This window comes from Gigantopelta aegis, chromosome 9 (genome assembly GCF_016097555.1).
Source record: "Gigantopelta aegis isolate Gae_Host chromosome 9, Gae_host_genome, whole genome shotgun sequence".
NCBI classification, from domain to species: domain Eukaryota; kingdom Metazoa; phylum Mollusca; class Gastropoda; order Neomphalida; family Peltospiridae; genus Gigantopelta; species Gigantopelta aegis.
Genome location: NC_054707.1, coordinates 69,870,173 through 69,889,189, shown reverse-complemented (window position 1 = coordinate 69,889,189; position 19,017 = coordinate 69,870,173). Strand labels below are relative to the sequence as shown.

Here is a 19,017-nt window from a genome sequence, read left to right as displayed (position 1 = left end):
TAACGACTGAATTGGGCAACATATTTTGCTTATATCAGCTGTCCCTTGCTCCACATCCACACCCGGTATATTCAGCCCTGCATGCATATCCTTGCTCATGATTAAAATGCACTGTATGTTAGAGCTGTTACTAGGATGCGAACCCAGTAACTACCAGCTTTAAGTCCAAAAGCTTAACCTTTACACCACCGAGGGTATGTGTTCTTGATTTATTAATCATCGGTTATTGGATCTGAAACATAAAGTAATTTTGACATATGTAGTCTTAGAGAGGAAACTCGCTACTTTTTTCATTAGTAGCAAGGGACCATCCCACAGAAAGGATAGCACATACCACGGCCTTTGACATACCTGTCGTGGTGCACTGGCTGGAACGAGAAATAGCCCAAATGGGTCCACCGACGAGGATCGATCCCAAACCAAACATTCAATACATTTTAATTACGGTTGTATTTGCGTTTGACATATGAGGGAAGGAGGAAACCTACTGTTGCTATGCTATGAGCTACTCTCTTCAATTAGCAACGTAAGAGATAAATCAACCTCCACTGAAGGGATTCGAACCTCTCTATTACCTCTGTATAAGTGTCCAGCGCTTTACCAACTGAGCCAAAAACGCAATTCACACCAGCTACTGCCAGTAGAAGCACTTTATACCAACACTACTACAGCAATCAGGGATCCTTTTATAAGCACCATCCCTCAGCCCACAGACAGGATAGTATATACCACGGCTTTTGTTACACCAGTTATGGAGTGAAAGAAACAAGGGATTACTTGGCATTGTAGACCAAATTTCAGTCACTATCGAAGTCGTAATATCTGTATAAATTACAACGATGGAGTGTCAGTGAATGTCAGTAAAGTTAAAAGTTTGTTTTATTTAACGACGCCACTAGAGCACATTGATTTTTTATCTTATCATCGGCTATTGCACGTCAAACATATGGTCATTCTGACACTGTTTTTTTATTTTTAAAGGAAACCCGCTGTCGCCACATAGGCTACTCTTTTACGACAGGCAGCAAGGGATCTTTTATTTGCGCTTCCCACAGGCAGGATAGCACAAACCATGGCCTTTGTTGAACCAGTTATGGATCACTGGTCGGTGCAAGTGGTTTACACCTACCCATTGAGCCTTGCGGAGCACTCTCTCAGGGTTTGGAGTCGGTATCTGGATTAAAAATCCCATGCCTCGACTGGGATCCGAACCCAGTACCTACCAGCCTGTAGACCGATGGCCTAACCACGACGCCACCATGGCCGGTGTGAATGTCACTAATGTAACAGGGTTAAGGAAGGAAATGGTTTATTTAACGACGCACTCAACACATTTTATTTACGGTTATATGGCGTCGGACATATGGTTAAGGACCACACAGATATTTTCGATTAGCAGCAAGGGATCTTTTATATGCACCATCCCATAGACAGGATAGCACATACCACGGCCTTTGATGTACCAGTCGTGGTACACTGGCTGGAGTGAGAAATAGCGTAATGGGTCCACTGACGGGGATCGATCCCAAACCGACCGCGCATCAAACAAGCGCTTTACCACTGGGCTGCGTAACAAGGTTAACGTCCTGAAACTACCAGTTTATGGATGAGGGTTTTCGTGGAAGTCACGTTTGGCTGTTAGTGTTATACACATTGTATGTCGGGGTGTAGTAAAAGAAATTTAGGCCTAATTTTATTACAGGGTATTTTTCAGTTAGACAAGAAAGGGAACTTCTGCATAAAACTGCGACTCTTTTTCTCGAGACCGGACCACTGCCACCCAAGGTTCAGCAGATCCACACGCACACACGCACGCACGCACGCACACACACACGCCCGTACGAAGTGATTATTTTAATTACTTCTTTTTTTTAATTCATTATCCACAATACACAACACTAAATTATCCTGAAATGAATACGTGAACATCTTTATTTAAACAATGTTGGGGGGTGCATGCCCACTAACCTCCTCTAGATCTCTCCTTATGGGAGTTCGGCTCATTTGCTTTCGATAAACTCACCCTTACCCTTTTTTAGAATTTTGTGATCCCACCCTTTACAAAATGATGGATCTGCCCCTGTGTACTGAAGAGCATTTAGTTTCATACTTCTGTTATTTTGACGCACGTTTACCAAGCTTTAACACCATCCCATTTACACCATCCCATTGCCCTGTCTGTGGGATGGTGCATATAAAAGACCCTTTGCTACTAATCGAAAAGAGTAGCCCATGAAGTGGCGACAACGGGTTTCTTCCCTCAATATCTGTGTGGTCCTTAACCATATGTCTGACGCCATATAACCGTAAATAAAATGTGTTGAGTGTATAAAACATTTCTTTCTTTCGCTTTCAAGGTAGGTTGGCAAGTACACCGCTCTCACACAAAAACGTACCGATGAACATACTCGTGTGACCTGTCTAATATAAATAAGCTAAAGTCATCAAACCAACGGGTGTACACTGGCCTGTCGGGATATATTTAGAACTTTGGGGGGCAGGCATATATAAAAATAAACTTATTAAATACTAAATTATAATTACTCATTGGTTGTATTGCTGCCTCGTCAGAATTACCGTCAGCAGAGACGTGCGTTACTCGGTCTACAGCGAGCGGTAAGTAAACAAATCGTGCGGTTTTCTGTATAATGGCCAACATTTGGGAACTACCTGCTGCGTTAAAAAACTATGTACTGTTATCTGAACATCTTACCTGCTTTGTAGATTCGTCGCTCGTTGTAGAAATACTAGTAGGCCTATACATGTATGTGCCCCGTCCTGAATAACAGGCACACAAGAATAAACCGGTAGTGAATCGCGGTGTGTTTGTGCGACGCTCCTATTTTATCTGTTCTTGATATTTAAAAAAAAAAAAAAGAACTTTATTACCGTGCGTTATCAGTCGACTAGAGTACAACATCGTGCGCTGGTTTTGTTAGTGTTTCTCTCTCTCTCTGTGTTAATAACCCCTGCGCCTGCTGTTACCTTACCGTGGTGCATGGGTGTAACATTCTCTTTGAGAATGGCCAATACAGCACAAATAAATTTGGAGTAAAAGTCAGTATCTATCTGTGATATTTGTGTTTCTGCACGGTTCTTTACACTGTGTTTTTGTTTAAATCTTGAATTTTTATATTGATGTTGATCATCACCTTATCTGTTTGTATTGCCATAGTTTGACACCCAATAGCCGATGTATTTTTCGTGCTGGGTGTCGTTAAACATTCATTCATTCATTCATTCATTCATACTCTCTGTTAATGAAAAAGTTTGTTTTGTTTAACGACACCGCTGGAGCACATTGATTAATTACTCATCGGCTATTGCAGTATTGGATGTCACACATTTGGTAATTCTGAGTTGTGGTCATCAGAGGAAACCCGCTACATTTTGCCTACTGCAGAAAGGAATCTTTCATATGCACTTTATCAAAGACAGTAAAGCCCATACCACGGCCTTTGACTAGTTGTGGTGCACTGGTTGGAACGAGGAAAAAACAGTCAGTTTAATGGATCCACTAAGGTGGTTCGATTCTGCGACGCAAGCACCTCAGGCGAACACTCAACCGACTGAGCTAAATCCCGCCCCCTCACTATTAATGAAGGCGAGATCTAGTGTTTGGGTTGTACGATCTAACCCCCTGTCCTACTTCATATAAATATTAGATTAAAATGTGGCTTATGCACCCCCACACACTCCCCCCTCCCCCCCCCCACACACACACGAGACTGGCCACCTCACTAGAGATTGTGCCTACACAGAGAGAGAGAGAGAGAGAGAGAGAGAGAGAGAGAGAGAGAGAGAGAGAGAGAGAGAGACAGTGTACAGTGGTGTAGCAAAAGCTGTGGTATGTGCTGTGGGAAAGTAAAGTAAAGTTTTGATTGACGACACCACTAGAGCATACTGACTTATTTAATCATCGGCTACTGGATGTCAAACATTTGGTAATTTTGAAATAGTCTTACAGAGGAAACCCGCTACATGTTTTTACTGGTAGCAAGGGATCTTTTGTTTGCAACCACCTCACAGACAGGATAGCACATACCACGGCCTTTGATATACCAGTCATGGTGCACTGGCTTGAACGAGAAATATACCTATGGGCCATCGGCAGGCTTTAAAGAAGAAAATTAAATAAATATTTGTTGGCAGAAGACTATGCATCATAATTATAAAATGTTTGACCTCCAAAAACCGATGGTTAATTAATAGATATATTAACAAAAACAAACTGAAAAAAAAAAATGAAAAAAAAGCTTTTAATATTTATACCGCGTATCTTTATTTCTTTGTATTGTGTCATGTTTAAACAGGGCGGAGAATTCGGAAGACGAACACACACACACACACACACACACACACACACACACACACCTTACCAGCGCTCACGCGAATTTTTTTTTTACATATATTTTCCGGTGATTATAGCTCGATACCTCCCTCCCCCTCCCCTAGAAACATCGCTTGCCAGTCTAGACCCATCACCTTCATACATTCCTGCACACGCGTCTGACTAATTAAGCACCACATATATGATATGATAAGCAAAAACGGTGCCTGGAAACAGTTGTCCCTGCTGACAGGTGTTATACCAGGCATTGACAATGTTTACATGTTTTGTAGCTACTAGGTCTTTACCGAGATGGCATGAATAAATTAGGTGTTTTTGGTTGTTGGGTTTTTGGGGGTGGGGTGGGTGGTTCAACGACACCACTAGAGTACATTGATTCATTAATCATCGGCTATTGGGTGTCAAACGTATGGTCTTTTTGACACAGTCTTAGAGAGGAAACCCGCTGCATTGTTTTTTTCATTAGTTGCAAGAGATCTTTTATATGCACCATCCCACAAACAGGATAGCACATACCACGGCCTTTGATATACCAGTCGTGGTGCTCTGGCTAGAATGAGAAGTAGGCCAATGAGCCCACCAACGGGGATCGATCCTAGACAGACCTCCCATCGGGTGAGCACTGTATCATTAGACTACATCCCGCCCTTGAATAAATTAGGTATGACAACCAGGTGAATGTGATGTCAGCTCCATAGTTCATTATCATACAGTTTCATACATATTTACGGTGTCTGTCATTTCCATTAGAATCCACTGAATACTGAATTAATTAATTAATTAATTATTCATGAATTAATGAATTAATATTTATCGACACCGCAAAACATTGTCATTATTTTTAGTAATGCGATATATTGCGACATGCACATGCGTATTGGAATACGTATTGCAATATAATTATATTCCGCAATGTGTTGTGTAATATTACCATTGGTTGTATGAAAGATATGTTCTTTTAATAAATTATTACTCTGTTATCCAGTTGGTGTATTGTTGAGTTGGGACGCTTTTTAAAGCAGACACAGAGCTACACTGGTGAATAGTACGAAGTAAGTTTTACTAAATCTATCTAAGTGTTATAACTATGTTCACGCTTGGTGGCAGATAACGCGTCATGTACGCACAGCAAAAGTTCCAGGTTGATATCGGCTTTATCCTGGGAGGGTTAGAATAGTGAATACAGTGAGGTCTGTCGAAAGCATTCGTCATTCGATCTTAGTAGGATAAACCCAACATCTCAAGACAGTAATCGGTAATTTTATTTATCGTACGTTATTTTATTTTTTTTATTTTAATGAAATACGGTCCCCGTTCCAACCAATGCCCAACGACTGGTATATCAAAGGTTGTGGTATGTGTTGTCACATTTATCGCTATGCAATGACAGAACTGGTAGCATTAACTGCTCTATTAAATGTTCACTTCGAACTTTGGCAAATCTTGCTGTTATTCATATTGTGCTACATCCACTGTAACTCTAGGCACAAAACCAATTCAGCGTAATTACTGAATACTTATTTAATGATTTGGTTGTGATCTGCTAAACCGGATCACGCCGCAGGTCTAATATTTATCCGATTTAGACAGGATCCGGTGTTTAGAGGGGCTTCAGCATTTTGACCACTATTTTCAATCGGAGTGACAGAAAACCCCGAGAGTACCGTGAAAACCGGTTCTCAAAAAATGCACCGTGATATCTCTTATCGGGACTGTTGTAATGCAATGGACCGGGAAACCACAAATATCGCCTACAAATAATACACCTCTACTATTTGGTGTCAAACAAATCATTGAATTTAATATTGATGCAATGTCAGTGTTTACTTGGTGTCTCATGTTTGCGAGTTGTTTTTAAGATGTATCTAACGAGCAAAAACGAGTTTGATACGTTTTTAAACAACGAGTTGTGAGATAAACACGAATGTATTATTCTATTTCATATATATCCTAAACAAAAAACAGGTTTTAAGTAAATTTTAACATCTTTTTCGACTAAATGTTATTTACAGCGGTTGCACTTGTAGCTGACTTACGCGTCACAGACACATGGTTGCCAGTTTAACTATACGTCACAGTGTAATCGACTTCCACCGTGCTGGGGGTTTTTATTGGACGTATGGCATTGGTGACCAGAGCCTCGTTCCACGAAGCGATCTTAATTCTAAGATCAACTTAAGAAAATAGGGTAGCTATGCGTTTAAGGTAATCTTAGGGCTAAGATCGCTTCGTGGAACGGGGCCCTGGTCATCAACTAGGAGCAGCCAGTCGTATGTCTTGAAATTGTTAACACACGTACGTGTGTAAACAACCATGTGTTATCGACAAAAACGCATGGTGTTCTCACCATCGGGTGTGTAAGAAATACAGAGAACACTAATATCAGTGTCTTGAATTCAAGACATGGTCACAAGTACTTGCGAAATACAATCATATAGTCTAAACGAACTGGTGGTAAATTAATTGAGGTGTGACACGAGTAAAGTACGGAACACTGTGTCTTTGGTTGCTTGGGAAAATATTGCATTGGCATAGATACTAATTGGTCCGATTGGCAGATCGTTTATGAAATAGCGACCATGTCAATGAATAAAAACCGGCCTCGGTGGTGTTTTGGTTAAGCCATCGGACATAAGGCTGGTAGGTACATGGTTCGCAGCCCGGTACCGGCTTCCATCCAGAGCGAGTTTTAACGACTCAATGGGTAGGTGTAAAACCACTACACCCTCTTCTCTCTCACTAACCACTAACAACTAACTCACTGTCCTGTACAGACAGCCCAGATAGCTGAGGTATGTGTGTGCCCAGGACAGCCTGCTTGAACTTGAATTGGATATAAGCACGAAATTAAATTATAATGAAATTTAAAAATAGATGGCGGCTGTCGGGTAACCAATTAACTCAATTATAATGTAGGCCTACGGAACAGGTAAAAATAAATACTCTCGATTCTGAAATTAATGCGATCATAATATTAATAGGAAACATGTTATTCCGTATCATTCGCATTAATAATATCACGCATTTATTTCTATGTTTTGTCTATGTGTTACGGGTCAATAATTAAATTTTCGATACATTCATTACAACGTAACATCATCCCATTTAATGAAAAGAAATGTTTTATTTAACGACGCACTCAACACATTTTATTTACGGTTATATGGCGTCAAACAAATGGTTAAGGACCATACAGATTTTGAGAGGAAACCCGCTGTCGCCACTACATGAGCTACTCTTTCCGATTAGCAGCAAGGGATCTTTTATTTGCGCTTCCCACAGGCAGGATAGTACAAACCATGGCCTTTGTTGAACCAGTTATGGCCTTTGTTGAACCAGTTATGGATCACTGGTCGGTGCAAGTGGTTTACACCTACCCATAGAGCCTTGCGGAGCACTCTCAGGGTTTGGAGTCGGTATCTGGCTTAAAAATCCCATGCCTCGACTGGGATCCGAACCCAGTACCTACCAGCCTGTAGACCGATGGCCTAACCACGATGCCACCGAGGCGCGAAAACGTGGGAAGTGAAGAGAGTGACATATTTGTTTATCTTTGAAAACATCATTCTTTTAAACTACGCTTATTTAGAACATAATAGTATTGCTGTTTTGAAACGTTCTGTCGCCATAGCCATTATATTATGTTAAACACCAAACAGTTGAGCTTTTAAAAAATGTAATGATATGTCGTTAAAAAATACAATCCTTGTCTTTTTTTAAATTATAATTGAATTAATTCATTCCTTTAATATAAGTATAACTCGTCAAGCACTGGCTGGGATGGGAAACTGGAAACTGTCGTTTGTCTGTATTCTATGAACAAACTGGATATTGGTAGTAATGTATTATATCGCATTACAACAGGGTGGAGAGGGCAATGTATTATCCTCCCCCCCCCCCCTTCCTCCATCACCCACACCCACTTCACCACACACCCACTTCCCCGCTTCCTACGCTTACTGATGAACTCTCCTCACTCGTGTGCTCTAGAACCGAGTTACAAGAGACGTGCAACCACATTAGGTGACTCGAACAGACATGGCGACCTCAGTTATTTCCCTTGGATAGAATAATTAATTATAGATATCCAATAATTAATTATAGATATATGTGTGTGTGTCTTCTCTCTCTCTCTCTCTCTCTCTCTCTCTCTCTCTCTCTCTCTCTCTCTCTCTCTCTCTCTCTCTCTCTCTCTCTCTCTCTCTCTCTCTCTCTCTCTCTCTCTTTCTCTCTCTCATCCCCTTTCAGGATATAGACCCCTTGAAGTATGCATTCCTACATTTTCAGAATTGTCCTACAAACTTGAAATATGATGTGGTCTAAATGAAAAAATAGTGTTTTTCTCCGCTAACTTGAACATAATGTTTCTGAAGGATGGGGTCTGGTGTATCAAAGTTGATTGTGTAGCAATGTGCTCGCAAACAGTTTTTAATGAACCATTTGTGTTATTAAGCCAATGAAATCCAATGTGGACATCTTGCCTATTTTTTTGCAAATTCGCCACACCGCCTACTCACGGGGGTCCATAAGTGGTTGTGTTGCTAATGTTTGTTTTCTGACTCCCCCACTAATATGCAAGAAGCTTTTGTCCATTGTTCTCACCTCTCACTAACAAGTAGAGCAGGATATTTTTCAGACGCATTACAGGTCATGGGATGCGCTTTTGTTCATGTGGAACAGCGCATATAAAAAGCATCGCCTCGTTCCAGCCAGTGCACCATGACACCAACCTCCTACCAACCTCCTTTTCCTCCGTGAGTATGGACTTTACTAGACTTTAATTTTTATGCCGTCATCTCAAAAAACTTTGTTTATTTTTTTGTAAACAGTCGGTAACCTTTTATTTTCGGCAGTCCGTCTAAATTGCTCAAATCACCTTAAAACCTTTTCGGTCGAGCAGTCAAAACTACTTTTCGATTTAACTTTGTTGTCCAGACAGGTTTGGACGCAGTTATCACATGTAGACTCAGGTACTTGACAAGTTTTACCGAGGAATCGAAATTCAGCCAATCAGAACACGGCTCCCACTCGGTGTTACTTGAGGTCTGCTTGGTGTCTGCTAGTCGGTCCGCGCTCGCGCTGGACTTCACTAAATGGCTTTTTTCCAAATTCAGCCCACCTCAAACTCAATCCCCCCCTCCTGCTCCGGAGTTGGTCACTGGCGAAGTCAGAGGCTAAATCCGTAGTGGGCGTGCCTGAACCTTCGTGGATAGGGGCACGTTAATAGAGTTGCCCGTTGCCCATGACTGGGGCTCCCGTCCCAGGGTTGGTCATTGGCGATGTCAGGGGCTAAACCTGGGATGGGCGTGCCTGAACCTTTTGGATAAGGGGACGTAAATAGATTTCCCGTTTCCGTATCATGATTGGTATATCAAAGGCCATGGTATGTACTATCTTGTCTGTAGGATGGTGCATATAAAAGATCACTTGCTACTAATTGAAAATGTAGCGGGTTTCCTCTCTAATACTGAATGTCAAAGTTATCAAATATTTGACATCCAAAAGTCGATTATTAATATATACTCTTTAAAAAAAGAAACGCAAAAGGGTACAAATGGGTTATAACTCCGAAGTTATGTTTCCTACCGGTTCATGCTTTGTGAATATAAGATCATTGCATGTCCCAAACACATTCCCACGGTTACATTCGATAAAACGCAGCTACTGTACAATAAAGTTCCAAAATGTGAATATTCGCAAAAACGCAGCCACGTGCAAACCATGTCACCACTGTACGTGCGTTGTCTGCATGTGCAACATGAACACCGACAGTATAAAAGTGCAGGGTGTTCGCTTGCCTGGCCTCTGTATCTGGCCGACAGTTGACAATCCAGGGCATGCCACGTCTCAGTGAACCGCAGAGAAACAATGCCATCGGCCGACTAGACGCAGGCGAATCCAGAACGGCCGTTGCCAGGGCATTCCATGTGTCCCCAAGCACCATCTCCAGACTGTGGGACCGTTACCAGCAACATGGATCAACACGTGACCTCCCTAGATCCGGTCGACCACGGGTCACTACCCCCGGGCAGGACCGCTACATCCGGGTACGCCACCTTCGGGAACGATTGACTACTGCCACCTCCACAGCCGCAGCAATACCAGGTTTGCGCAGGATATCCGACCAGACCGTACGGAACCGCCTACGTGCCAGCCGTCCAGTTCGAGGTGTCATCTTAACACCACAACACCGTCGACTCCGACTGCAGTGGTGCCAGATTCATCGACAATGGCCTCAACTGCGATGGAGACAGGTGTGGTTCAGTGACGAGTCCCGATTTCTGCTCCGACGTCATGATGGAAGATGTCGTGTGTATAGGCGTCGTGGTGAACGTTATGCGGCAAACTGCGTGCAGGAAGTGGACAGATTCGGCGGGGGTAGTATCATGGTGTGGGCAGCTATCTCACACACTGGCAGAACTGACCTGGTCCTCGTGCAGGGCAACCTGAATGCACAGGGCTACATTGACCAGATCCTCCGGCCACACATCGTTCCAGTTATGGCCAACGCCAACGCAGTGTTCCAACATGACAACGCCAGGCCTCACACAGCACGTCTCACAACGGCTTTCCTACAGAACAACAACATTAATGTCCTTCCTTGGCCATCGATATCACCGGATTTGAACCCAATTGAGCATATATGGGACGAGTTGGACCGACGCCTCCGACAGCGACAACCACAGCCCCAGACCCTGCCCGAGCTGGCAGCAGCCTTGCAGGCCGAGTGGGCCACCATCCCCCGGGACGTCATCCGTACTCTGGTTGCTTCAATGGGCAGGCGGTGCCAGGCAGTTGTCAACACACGCGGAGGCCACACCCGGTATTGACTCCAGATGACCTTGACCTTGGTGGTGTGTCCTATCACTTACTCACAATGGACTAGAGTGAATTGTGAACAATCCTGCAACATTTGGTAATTATCGGACTCACCATTCAATAATTAAATCAATTCTCCAAATGTTACGACAATGTGGTTTTGCGTTTCTTCTTGTGAAGAGTATATGTGCTCTAATGGTGTTATTAAACAAAACAAACTTTATAAAAAGCCACAGGAGTATTTTGTGTGTGTGCATCACGAGGGTGGATTCCTATAGGAGTCTAGACCAAATTTCATAATTACCACAAATAAGTTAAAGTTTGTTTTGTTTAACGACACCACTAGAGTATATTGATTTACAATCATCGGCTATTGGATGTCAAACATTTCGTAATTGTGACATATATTGTCTTAGAGAGGAAACCGGCTACATTGTTTTTCCAGTAGTAGCAAGGGATCTTTAATATACACTGTCCAGCAGATAGGATAGCACATACCGCGGGCTTTGATATACCAGTCGTGGTGCACTGGAATAGTCCAATGGGCCCACCGACGAGGATCGATCCCAAACTGACCGCGCATCAGACAGCCCAGATAGCTGAGGTATGTGTGTGTCCAGGACAGCGTGCTTGAACCTTAATTGGATATAAGCACGAAAATAAATTGTAAAGAAATTTAAAAATAGATGGCGGCTGTCAGGTAACCAATTAACTCATTTATGATGTAGTCCTACGGTAAAATTAATGCGATCATAATATTAATATGAAACCTTTTATTCCGTATCATTCGCATTAATAATATCACGCATTTATTTCTATTGTGTCTATGTGTTACGAGTCAATAATTAAATTTTCGTAACATGCATTACAACGTAACGTCATCCCATTTGATGACGTCATTTTATATGGGCAAGTTGTCTTATTAGGCGTTATTGTGTATAGAGAATTGTTTTTTTGTTTTTTTCATGCCCCGATGAACGTAAAAGAAATAACAAACAATCCTTAATTAAAACAAAGTTAAGCAAGCAATAATTAAAATAGTATATACAATGTATTGTTATTATAACGTTGAAGTTGTGGCACTGTGACAATATAATTTCTGCGTAGGCGCGAAAACGCGGGAAGTGAAGAGAGAGGGACATATTCGTTTACCTTTGAAAATATCATTCTTTTTAAACTACCCTATTTAGAACATACTAGCATTGCTGTTTTTAAACGTTCTGTCGCCATAACCATTATATTATGTTAAACATCAAACAATTGTGCTTTTATGAAATACAATCCTTGTCTTGTCTATACATTTTTTTTAAACTATAATTGAATCATTTAATTCCTTTAATATAAGTATAACTCATTAAGCACTGACTGGGATGGGAAACTGGGAATTGTGGTTTGTCTGTATTCTATGAACAAGCTCAATAGGCGTCGGAAATTCCGGCAACTGGAAGGGCTAGTAATGTATTATATGGCTTCCATTCCAACAGGGTGAAGAGAACAATGTATTATCTTTGGAGCTGGGGATCAGTGGCTCTCTACCCCACCCCCTCCTCCCCCACCCACACACTGACCCACACACCCACTTCCCCGCTTTCTTCGCTTACTGGTGAACTCTTCTCACTTGTGTGCTCTAGAACCGAGTTACAAGAGACGTGCAACCACATTAGATGACTTGAACAGACATGGCGAAGTATGCATTCCTACATTTTCAGAATTGTACTACAAATTCGAAATAAAATGTGGTCGAATTGAAAAATAGTTTTTTCCCGCTAACTTGAACATAGTGTTTCTGAACGATGGGGTCTCGTGTATCAAGTTGATTGTGTAGCAATATGCCCGTAAACAGATTTTAATGAACTATTTGTTTTATTAAGCCAATTAAATCCAATGTGGAGATGTCAGGGGCTAAACCTGGGATGGGCGTGCCTGAACCTTTTGGATAGGGGCACGTAAATATATTCCCCGTTCCCCGTTCCTGTACCAAGACTGATATATCAAAGGCCATGGCACAAATGTATGTATTATCTTGTATGTAGGATGGTGCATATAAAAGATCACTTGCTACTAATTGAAAATGTAGCGGGTTTCCTTTCTAATACTGAATGTCAAAGTTATCAAACATTTGACATCCAATAGCCGATTATTAATATGTGTGCTCTAGTGGTGTCATTAAACCAAAAAACTTTATAAAAAGTCACAGGAGCATTATGTGTGTGTGTGTGTGTGTGTGTGTGTGTGTGTGTGTGTGTGTGTGTTGTGTGTGTTGTCTGTGTGTGTGTGTGTGTGTGTGTGTGTGTGTGTGTGTGTGTGTGTGTGTGTGTGTCTGTGTGTGTGTGTGTGTGTGTGTGTGTGTGTGTGTGTGTGTGTGTGTGTGTGTGTGTGTGTGTGTGTGTGTCTCTCTCTCTCTCTCTCTCTCTCTCTCTCTCTCTCTCTCTCTCTCTCTCTCTCTCTCTCTCTCTCTCTCTCTCTTATGCTACGTGTCATATTTTAATATGCACATGTAGAGCACACATATGAAAGAAACAAATGCAGGTCAAAGTTGAAAAAGAAAAGAATTTAAAAAGCTGGGTTACAGAAGGTGTCAAAATACCTAAATCCTGTAGAACAAGTTTTGTAAATACAAAAGACTAGACTATATTTGTAGTCTATAATTATAGTTTGGATACAACAGAAAATCACACTATTCAGTAAAGGGACATGTCTAAATAGACAGACAGACACACAGGCACAGAGACAGACAGATAGACAGACAGACACACAGAGACAGACATACCGATAGACAGACAGACAGACACATATACAGAGAGAGAGAGAGAGAGAGAGAGAGAGAGAGAGAGAGAGAGAGAGAGAGAGAGAGAGAGAGAGAGAGAGAGAGAGAGAGAGAGAGAGAGTCTATTAACGTCTCATCTTATGTACATCACATATATGAAAATAAAACAAACTTAAAAGTACATAAGCCATTCCTTATGGAATTGTGAGACACAGTATATAATACAAGTGTGGACAATGAAAATAAAACTGTGGAATTGAGACTTAAAGTCCATTGGCGGGGGTCAAATGGTGCCCGTGGCCCCCGTGACTCCGTGGCGCCCATTTGAAGTGCCTTTTTCATAATATAGAGCACTAAATTGCTCTGAAAATACGTCTCAGAGCATCTTTATTTAAAACATTTCCGGGGAGCTTGTCCCCGACCCTCTCTTGATATCCTATTCCCATTGAAAGTTTGGCTGAGTTGCCTTCAGAAAACTGGCACTAGGACCTTTACAATTGTGTTATCCCCCCCAACCCCCATTACGAAATCCTGGTTCCCCCTGAATATCTTTTTATCTAGAAAAATGTATTAAAATTACTAAAGAACACTGTCATAGCATCCATGTCCATATTCATAATTGGGAAGTCATGTTATGAAAAGCTGTGTGGTGGGCATTAAATTAAATTATGAATTTTAGGGGTTTGTTTTAGTTTAAGTCACGATACAGGAAGTTATTATGCCATTAATGAAATAAATCCATACGCACCAACGCTGTCTATCTCTGTCTGTTTCTCTCTCACTCACTCACTCACTCTCTCTCTCTCTCTCTCTCTCTCTCTCTCTCTCTCTCTCTCTCTCTCTCTCTCTCTCTCTCTCTCTCTCTCTCTCTCTCTCTCTCTCTCTCTCTCTCTCTTCTAGCCATTGAGTTGTGTTGTACCAAACCTGTACAGCGTACTGACAGCTGTATTGGATAACATCCGTTTAACCTTGATTTAAAGGTTCGGCCTCCTTGCCCCCGCCCTCGCCCCCGTCGTCACCTCCGCCAACGCCCCCGCTCCGGCACCTACCCGCTCCATATATAGCTTTATTATATCTTCAGTAACAAGCATGCCAATAATATCTTTCCGGTTTAGTTGAGGTCATTATCAAAAGCCAAAAACCTTGTGCTGGTCCGAGCAGTTTAAGTTACTTCCCACAACTTGTACTATTTCTAGCGATTTAATTCAAACACAAAATCATTGACCCGCTAAAGCAGCTCAAGTGACAATTTTTTCTGTTATTCAGGCGTTAACCTCAGTGGGTAGGAGCTGTACATACACCCCCGTGTACAATGAGAGAACAATGATAGTGCTTTGGCCAGCTCTCCCGTGATTTCATGATGCAGACTTGGAGATTTACATAGTGTTCCTTTATAAACAGCCAACAGTGTGTTCATGTGGAGATGAACAAGATAATTGTGACTTCTTGTGGCGAAAACTAAATTCAAGGATACCATCCGTATGTGTGGTTGAATGTTTTGTTGGTAAGGTTTGTTGCGGCTTTCTTACTGTTTACCGATTGATTGTTGAAACGCACATCAATTTTGTTGCAACGTTTAATTCGCGTAGAATATATATAACGTTCCGTTCGTCAGAACTGATGCTAATTTACGTTGGGATTCCTATAATAACCTTTAGTCTGATAGATTAGCTTCCTGAGTTTCGATCAGCACTTAGGTACTGTTATCACAGATGCTGGGGTATTCTTACTCCCAAAGTGGTTGGACTTATGACAGAGAAACTTATTTAGCTTCTGATATATTCTTTTAAACTGTTCTGACCTCTACAGAGAGTCATATACATTCATAAGAGAGTTTACAACTTCCTTTGGTCCATTAACTTTATTAGTAATGTTTTGGTATTGATATCACTGGATCACGCGTCTGTCCTGATTACATAACTGCTCGCAATAATAAAATTCTGATTTTAGTCTTCTTTTCATGCAAAGAGATGATGGTGTACAGTTATAAACTACACAAAAAAAACCTTCACATTCAAAGCGACTCCTCTGTACAAGATTGAAACCAAAGGATACTTCTACACAGCCTTTGTTAGCGCTAATATCTCCTAAATAATGGGTAACTGTCACAGACGTGTGTTTCAGAAGGAACCTTGCCCCTATGAACAGATATGTTGCTCAAGAGCTAAATATTTAGATGCAGCTTTTGATCCTGTGCATGCCGACGTGAATCTCACGGAATTGGATCGACAAGCGGAGAAGGTTAAACCTCAGCAGTATGAATTCTCCTTTGAGAATATCGTGCTGGAAGGAGGGGGAAACAAGGGCTTGGCGTACTGTGGAGCAATAAGGGTAAGTGTGATGCTGGATATTTGAGGAAGCTGAATGGAAAAGAAAGGAATATTTGTATACATTTTAAACTACGGCTGTTAAATGTCTACTCAGTACATTTTAAACTAAAGTTATTGAGTATCTAAAATATAGATGTTTGGTATATCTAATGTTTTTGTCAGCTCAAGCTTGATTTTATCCCTAAATAAAGTTAAAGTTTGTTTTGTTTACAACACATTGATATATTAATCATCGGCTATTGGATGTCGAATATTTGGTAATTCTGACGCATAGTCATCAGGGGAAACCCGCTACATTTGTTCCATTAGTAGCAAGGAATCTTTTATATGAACCATCCCACGGATATAATAACACATACCACGGCTTTTGATATACCCGTCTTTGTGCATTGACTGGAACGAGAAATAGCCCAATCGGCCCACCGACAGGGATCAATATGCATTAGCAAGTAAAATTATTCTTAATTTACTAAACAAATTAGGAATGCCAAATATATATTGAATTCGCAGCCTCTGATAGTCGGAAGCATTATAATGGCATGTTTCTATGACAGTTTCTATAACAGTACCTGTTACCCTGTAGCAATCCAGATAGCTGAGACGTGTACCCAGAATAGTGTATCTTAAATGGACATATCCTAGTTTCTCATTTTAAACACTAAGGCATATTTTCGAACATTAGAGCAGTTTTTGATAACTGAAGTCATACTTTACTTAAATTGTGTTGTTTAGATTATCCATTTCCATACATTCGAAGTGTTTTTGGTCATCCCGGTGTTTTTAATATCACAAAATACATTTCTGATATGTTTTAAGTAACAGTTATGGAGTCGAGTTTTAGTCTTTCTTGTTTTTTAGGTTATTTCACCATTTCAAAGTCACAGACTCATGTTTCACTCAATTGTATGTTAGTATTAATTTTCACGGGTTGAAATTAGGTTCATAATCAAATTTTAAAATGAAATCGACGTATATGACATTAGGAATATTGAATAATCAGTACCGACCTCGGTGGTGTCGTAGTTCAGCCATCGGACATAAGGCTGGTAGGTACTGTGTTCGCAGCCCGGTACCGGCTCCCACCCAGAACGAGTTTTAACGACTCGATGAGTAGGTTTAAGACCACTACACCCTCTTCTCTCTCACTATACACTAACAACTAACAACTAACCACTAACAACTAACAACTAACCCACTGTCCTGGGCAGACAACCCAGATAGCTGAGGTGTGTGCCCAGAACAGCGTGCTTGAACCTTAATTGGATACAAGCACGAAAATAAGTTGAAATTAAATGAAATGAATAATCAGTATACAAGTGTCGGGATAACAGTGAGTTTTGCATATTTGGAGGGGTGGTGAAGGCGTGTTTCCTTTTTAAAGCATTTCATTGATGCATGTATATTAAGACAGATTTGAATTTGCAGGTGTTGGAAGAAGTGGGGATATGGTCTCAGGTGAAGCGGATAGCTGGCACCAGTTGTGGAGCTATGACGGCCACTCTTCTCGCCGTGGGTTACAATTCTCACGAGATCCAGACATTCCTCAGTCAGGACCTGTCCAGTGTATTCCTAGGTACATTTACATACATCACGTAGTGTAATAGAGTTGTGACATTAAGTAGTAAAATAGTGCAAAATGTGATACCAACATGCCGCTTTGCATGCAGTTAGGCCATCATGTGTAGAGTAAAATTTGATATAGGACCAACCTGGTAGTGACCCCTATTGGCCAGGTGACGTCATAATTTAAAATGGCCGTCAATTAACTATTTCTTACTCTGTTTGTATCACATTTAAAAGAGCAAACTATAAAATATTAGCTCCAATGACAATATAATTTCTATTTATTTGTTGTTATATATTAATCATTTAATTCTTTTTAATATGAATATACTGAACAAAAAACGGAATGCACCAAGGCACAGATAGCAATGAAACTTGGCACATAATATCCTGTATCATTGTAGGGTCCATTTAAAATTAGGACATAAAACAAATAATATCTCCCCCTGGTGGCCGGTATTTTGAATGCCAAAATGGCCATTATTAGCTTGAATTTGTATTGAAACTCTAATTCTAAGGCACATAAAACCATTATACCAAAACCTATATGCATGTTTGAAGAAACTATGAATCTAATGGTGCATAAATAATATATATATATATATGTTCACCATATTTGCCCAAAATTATGGATATACTGAATAACAAAAGAAACACGTCTAATTACAAATGTCCTGTATATAATCATCACTGTGTTAATTATCATATGATACGAATTAAAACAAACTATTTTTAATTCTGATAAAGTACCTGGTAATCACAAAAATGAGTATTCTTCTATTTTACGCCACGACCTAAACAACATAATTCATTATTATTTTCACCACATAAAATTGGGGATCTGGATATTTGGGAGTGTCTCTTATGTGTACAGAGAACCAACGAAAATAGCTGAGTACCATTACCAATGTTTTCACTGACATAATATATTATATCGACAGGCAAGATATGTGATCTTCACCTTTTCCAAATAAAATTTGTAACAAAATATTCACAAATAAGCTTAGATAAATTGAGATAAGATATAGTAACTCCTAGCAGTCATCTTAGTTAATTTTGAGAGAGAGAGAGCGAGAGAGAGAGAGAGAGAGAGAGAGAGAGAGAGAGAGAGGGGAGGGGGAGGGGGGGGGGGGGGGGGGGGGGGGGGGGGGGCAGAGAGAAAGAGACAGCCAGAGTGAGACAACTCC

At 40.9% G+C, this 19,017-nt stretch overlaps 2 protein-coding genes across 7 annotated transcripts in view; one reads left to right on the top strand and one right to left on the bottom strand.

Moving 5' to 3' along the window:
• LOC121380414 overlaps positions 1-2,844 on the bottom strand; it is a 54,942-nt gene extending 52,098 nt beyond the window's left edge. Inside the window, exon 1 of the mRNA XM_041509216.1 lies at positions 2,714-2,844. The gene's annotated coding sequence lies outside the window, so the exon portion shown is untranslated. The remainder of the gene's footprint in view (positions 1-2,713) is intronic.
• LOC121380415 overlaps positions 2,582-19,017 on the top strand; it is a 40,886-nt gene continuing 24,450 nt past the window's right edge. Inside the window, exons 1-5 of one of the 6 annotated variants that reach the window (XM_041509222.1) lie at positions 5,282-5,403; positions 8,976-9,105; positions 15,204-15,441; positions 15,906-16,268; positions 17,693-17,840. In XM_041509222.1, the coding sequence (XP_041365156.1) occupies positions 16,032-16,268; positions 17,693-17,840 (385 nt within the window). In that variant the 5' untranslated portion in view covers positions 5,282-5,403; positions 8,976-9,105; positions 15,204-15,441; positions 15,906-16,031. Of the gene's footprint in view, positions 2,617-5,269; positions 5,404-8,975; positions 9,106-15,203; positions 16,269-17,692; positions 17,841-19,017 lie in introns of those variants that run through there. The other 5 variants (XM_041509221.1, XM_041509218.1, XM_041509217.1 and 2 more) reach the window with 5 other exon arrangements.